We start from the raw sequence: 5,923 nt of genomic DNA on the forward strand, positions 1-5,923 counted from the left end.
TATTTCCCGCAGCGTTAGTGGAGTTTTGTTGATCGGACCCTAGGTTCCCTGTCGTCTGGGGTGGAGGGAATACCCATAACCCTCCATTCCAAGCGGATACTTGGGATCCTGGGAGTATCAACGTATTCTGCTGACTCAGATTCGCGTTAACGTAGGGCATATTTGGAGGATACCAGGGTAACGGGCCCCCTAGGGGGTAGGGAGAAACTATGGGACCTCCGTTATTATTTGGGGTGATTGTAGTACCTCCGTTGATGTTGGGAGCGATTACAGGACCTCCGTTACCACCCAGAGAGGTTGAAGGACCTCTGTTATTACTTTGGGGTGTAGATCCGTGCGCCGCAAGGGTTTTTGGTTGGGACTCTCTTCTAGGCGAAGGTTTCATCTCTATTTCCTCGTCGAACTCCTCACTTTCGTAAGTAAGGGCTTGTTTGCTTCGCAAATGACCTTCAACCCTTAACTTTTTGATAACTTCTCTGATGCTATCGTAATTTTTGAGGACAAAGGTTTTATCAAGTAAAGGTGGCGGATCTGAATCGCTTCGATTAGTGACTATTGGCATGACGGGAGTGACGGGGGTTTGTGCATCCCCTTCAGCTTGGTTATTGGATTGTGGTAAGGAAAACCCTGGGGGTGAATTAGGATCAACCATGGCGGCCAAGTGTTAAAACAAAGTATGATTTTGTGTGTTTCGTCCCACGGATGGCGCCAATTGTTTGTACACTTTTTCGAGCTAACTTAAGGAGGCTTTAGGTTTGGTTGATCAGGTTTAATTATTTAGTGTTTTTGAGTGATGTGAATGATGTTTAAAGGGTTTGTTGGCGATTCCCCGAAGGTAGTGAGAATATCTCTCACTTTACGCCACCAAAGTTTGAATGTGACATTGAAGTGCTTTCAATGTGTAGTATGTTGAGTGTTGTGTGGAACATGTCTCGTTCAAGGATCATGTTCCTCCTTTTATAGCCTAACCGAGATGCTTATCCCAGGCTTCAGCGTATATGATCAAGTTCCAAGGCGATTATGGAAGTGTTGGTGGACTTTCCTTTTGAAGGATGACGGCGCTACAGTGAAGGAGGAAAGCGAGTTAGATGCTTTCCTTAATTGCCTTGGTGGCGTCGCACTGTTTGCATGGGATATCTTCCATATCTCTTTGACTTATGTAAGCACGTGATCTAGTTCAACTCTTCTGTCTCGGTTGTCGTGATACCTTCGTCATTGTTTATCTTCGTAAGATACCTTCGTGACGTTCAGAATACCCCAAGATCTGGGGTGTACTATCAGTATAGAAGTATAGGTAGATGTGAAAGATGGTCTAATTGGGGTTATTTAAATTAGGGTTCTTATTTTGTTAATGATGAAGATGAAGATGCAAATGAGATATTGAAAAGGATGTAAATGCCCTCACATCTCACACACATGCTACTACTTAACTTTCTCTAATGGCTTTTAGGCCGAGGGATCAATTGCGTAACTAGTACAAACATAAGTTACAAGTCGCATAAGTTACAAGTCACGTTAAAAAATAAACGTAAATGGTTATCATGCTATATTTTGCTAACATTAGGGATCACATGTCAAAATAAACATATATGGTTATCATGCTATATTTTTTCTATTTAAAATAAAGAATTGGATAAAAGATAACATTGTATTACTTCCTAAAGTTATACGTTATTTTATTGATATACGAGTAACACTTAATTTGAAATGGATTTAAAATCTATGAAAATTTGATTCTATCATTTTCATGACGTCTATTATTATTTTTATTTTAGTATTTTTTTTTATTTTTTTTAAAAAAACTTTATCCTACTTAAGGTCGGAGGTCCTCTCGGAAGCAATCTCTTTATCCGTCGAATAAAGAGAGGGATGACTTTCTCTACTCTTGAGAGTGTTTCACTCTGAGTGGAGAAATGACTTATCTTTATTCTCGGATAAGGGAAGGATTGTCTACATCTCACCTCCCCTATACACCACTCATGTGGTATTGGGCTTTGTTGTTGTTGTAATTAATTTGAAATGGATGAAGTAATATTATTGAAATTTTTGAGATGTTATACGGTTAAGTTTTTATATAGAGTACGTAGTTTTTATATAGATGGCACGGTAAATGCGAAACTACTCATAGCTAGGGAAGAAGTAATTTTTAACTTACGGGGAATTCACCAAGCAGGGTACAAACTCCTATCATCAAATCTCCACTACATTATATTTTATTTTCGATCTTAGATAAATACAAAAAACTATGTACATATTTTATTATTCCTCCTGACGTACGATCTAGCTTAGCTTAGTAGGTGATAAAATTTCTACATGACCCAAAAAACGAGGGCTAGCTAACATTCTAAATTGTCAAAGGTATGTGTTTCTATTATTGTTCTCATTATCGAAATCTTCAACTCTATCTAGTATCTATAGCCCAATAATAAGAAATATATATGAATCAAAATATTTTATGGGGGATGATTCTCACACACACTTTTTTGATCCTCACACACCAATTGAGTATTATTAGAAGAGTAAAAGGTTAAAATAGGTGTGTGAGGATAAAAAAGTGTGTGTGAGAATCATCCCCATATTTTATAGAGAGATATATAATCTTTTTTTTATTATTTGTAATAGAAAGAATAGAATAGAAAAAATTGTAATTTTATAATTCACCGGTAATGTGAATTTCGGCTTGATGGTAATGATGTGGTGGTTGTTTTAGCGTTTGAAAGTACAACGATGATTCTCGATCTCAAATTTGGTAGTAGATGGAGTTCTATTTACACTCATATGTACACATTTGTTTTGTTCCATGACCGATATGAGACTTCTGGTTTGCACCCTTACAATTTTGGGGAAAGATTATTATAAAAAAATTTGCAAATAAATTTTTTTTTAAAACTAAATAACCCTACTAAATTTTACGGATGTAAAGTATACCCTAGAAAAGAATGAAAGCATTTCTTCAGTCAAGACTCTTTGCTCAAGTAAAAATATTTCTCAAAATGAAAACCATTATATTCGATTATAAGATGAATGAACATGATGATCATACAAATTGAAACAAACTAAGTATATGTTGAAAGAGCTAGGATTGGTTAATTCCTCATCATTCTAACAGCAAGTTCTTGAAGCTCACCCAGATCACTTGGGAAAGGTCTCTTTTTGTTGTTATAAATTTGTTGATGAAAATATATATCATGGTAATTATGATTATGATCATCATTATCTCTACTACTTTGAACCACCATTTCTTCATTGTTGTTGTGATGATCAACTGATTCAAGTGAGCTTTGTGGTGAAATATTTCCGTTCATAATATTCGCGAAAGATGGATAGTTTTGATACATCACGGATCCTGAAGACCATTGAGTAGTCTCTACGTTTCTTAAATCGAAGTGCCCTTGCGCCATTTGAGCCTTCATTTGCATCAGTTGTGTTTGTAAACATGTAACCTACCATTCAATCACCAAATCAAATTAGAAAAAAGATATATCATGCAAGAACTTAGCCACATAAAAATAAACAAACGAGTAAACGGATAAGGTTTTCTCCATCTAAGCTATTCAGGTCAGATGTACACGGCCAAAAATGGTTATCCGGTGATCGTTTTGAAGTGATCGTTTTGAACATTTTTTCTTGGACACTTCAAGATATGTTGCTTGTGAAATTTGTACATAAGACATGGTCGGTCTTGTGTGTATAGCATGACTCAAACCGCTAGGCAACCACATACATACATGTTTGTCCTTTTTTTTCTTCAAAAATGGACAATTCGTGATATGAATTTCTAAGTTGAGGATCTCGTAATGGTAGTTACTGGTGTCACCTGTTAAAAATTCACAAAATTTTCTAGTAGATGGCTTATTTCAATGGTATACTCAAAAAAATTTACACTATCCACCGGTGTTACTAGTTAAAAACCGAAAAAAAAAAATTACTACATCGTGTATTTCACTGGTATCTTGTGCTATCATTCAACATATACTAGGTCCGCCCCTGATATTTCTTACACTAGTTCTCATGTTAGTCCACATATATAAAACTATGCATATATATATACATATGTACCTGTTGCTGCAAGGCAAAAATATGTGCAACACAACCATAAACAGGATCTTTGATCCTAGCTTGAGCTTCATAAGCAATAGTAACAACGGCCTCACAACGATCAGCAACGGGCACATGAAGTAGTAGTTTGGAAACATTGCTTGCACCAAACACTTTATGAATGGCTGCAAACCTAGTCGGGCCTTGTTCGGAGCAGAAATAAGGTGCAAAGATGCAATCAGTGGCACATTTTCGCCTTAGGAATTTGCATGCACCGCAAGGTGAACCAGTGCCAGGTGCTGCAGTTGATGACATGGTAATGAGAGAGTAGTAGTAGTAGTAGTAGCTAGTTACAAGGAGATTAGGCACACGAAGTGACTAGGGAATTGTGAAAAATGAGTGAGTGTTAAGGGGTTTTAAAGAGTGAAGAAGGGAGACAAAGAAGTTGTGTTTGTAGGGTTGTAAAGTGACACTTACTTATGGCTTATGCAGATTTTGTGATTGATTCTTTAATGGGCTTTTAGATTATAACTTAACAACATACTCTAAAAATAGTGTTTGTGATACGTGTTCTCTTTTAAAATTGAAAAATTTGACTATGTGGAAACTATCTTCCTCTTCTTCCCATTTTTTAACGAATGAAAATCTTACCAGAGCCGACTTTAGTTACTGGTCATGGGGGCATAGTGTAATAGAGACTAAGGGCGTAGTGTAATACAGATAATAGTTTGTTTACTTTTCACTTAATGATTTGTTTCTGTACACCTCTAAGTTAAATTAATGTTTCTTTGTCACTTAATCTGTCATTTAATCTAAAAATTGGTCTGTTCCATCAGACACCCGTTCAGAATAAAAACAGAAGCAAATAAAATACCGTGGCTGGTGAATGAGTTTATTGCTATATAAAAAGCTTACTTTTATTTATTAAATATGACCGTCCTTAAATTTGACAAGACGATCCTCATGAAAAGGATACCATCAAAATAATGAATGCTCGTAGCTTTTGCATCATCCTCAATTTAGTTCACATGGGTTCTCGATTTCATAGTTCACTAACAACATATCTCGTGATGTCAAGAGAAAAGGCTTGAAATGATCATGAAATTTCCAGGAGATAAAGTACCTAAAAAACAAACTTCATTCATTTATTGTTTAATAGCTTACACTTTACATGCAATCCATTAGCCATCTACCGCTTTAGATATGGGTTGTGGTCGATGCCCGATGATCTCATCGAATTGCAGCTTAAAGAATTTGAAATCAATATCATATGCTTTCGCAATAAAAGTTATCATCTACTCCGAACATAACAATACTTGAAAAGCAACTTAGAGTCATTTAAAAAATAAACGACTTTCGACTGGTGTAACTATGTTTTGACAATATTAATGTAAGACGTCCAAGGCAGTAGTTAGGGGCGGGTTATGCAACTACGTGAGATAAACGCGTGAGTGGTTAAGTCCACCCAGGGTAATCACAAACTGATTTCCAAAAAAAAAAAAAAGACGTCAAAATAATACGTAATTCTTAATAATATGGGGTTGACTTTTTTCATTACTTTGACTGTTAATGATTTTTTCTAACTTTATAATACTTGATGAAAAATATGTCAAATGAAAATACATATAAAACTTAATTATTCATATAAATTTCATCAATACAAATAAAAAAAAAAATTATTCAAAATCAAAGTTAAGAACAAAAATCAACTCACGAAGGTAGTACTTAACAATCTTTAAACTTTTTTTTTTTTTTTTTTTTTTTTTGAAAGGCATCAATTTTATTATCATAAAACATAATGTTGTAACATCACCTGATTTTAGTCTCAAAATCTAACTATTAAAAAGACTAATAAGGCATGTTTAAAATATCACTTCATATCATA

At 35.1% G+C, this 5,923-nt stretch overlaps 1 protein-coding gene across 1 annotated transcript; it reads right to left on the reverse strand.

Annotated features, from left to right (window-relative positions):
- Positions 1 to 3,086: 3,086 nt before the first annotated feature.
- LOC139902568 (LOB domain-containing protein 16-like) lies at positions 3,087 to 4,353 on the reverse strand. Its single transcript, XM_071885177.1, has 2 exons — positions 4,060 to 4,353; positions 3,087 to 3,443 (listed from the first exon to the last, which is right to left on the reverse strand). Exons 1-2 carry the CDS (start codon positions 4,351 to 4,353, stop codon positions 3,087 to 3,089), a joined length of 651 nt encoding a protein of 216 aa, XP_071741278.1.
- Positions 4,354 to 5,923: the final 1,570 nt, after the last annotated feature.

The sequence above is a fragment of the Rutidosis leptorrhynchoides genome, chromosome 3 (assembly GCF_046630445.1).
Source record: "Rutidosis leptorrhynchoides isolate AG116_Rl617_1_P2 chromosome 3, CSIRO_AGI_Rlap_v1, whole genome shotgun sequence".
NCBI lineage: Eukaryota > Viridiplantae > Streptophyta > Magnoliopsida > Asterales > Asteraceae > Rutidosis > Rutidosis leptorrhynchoides.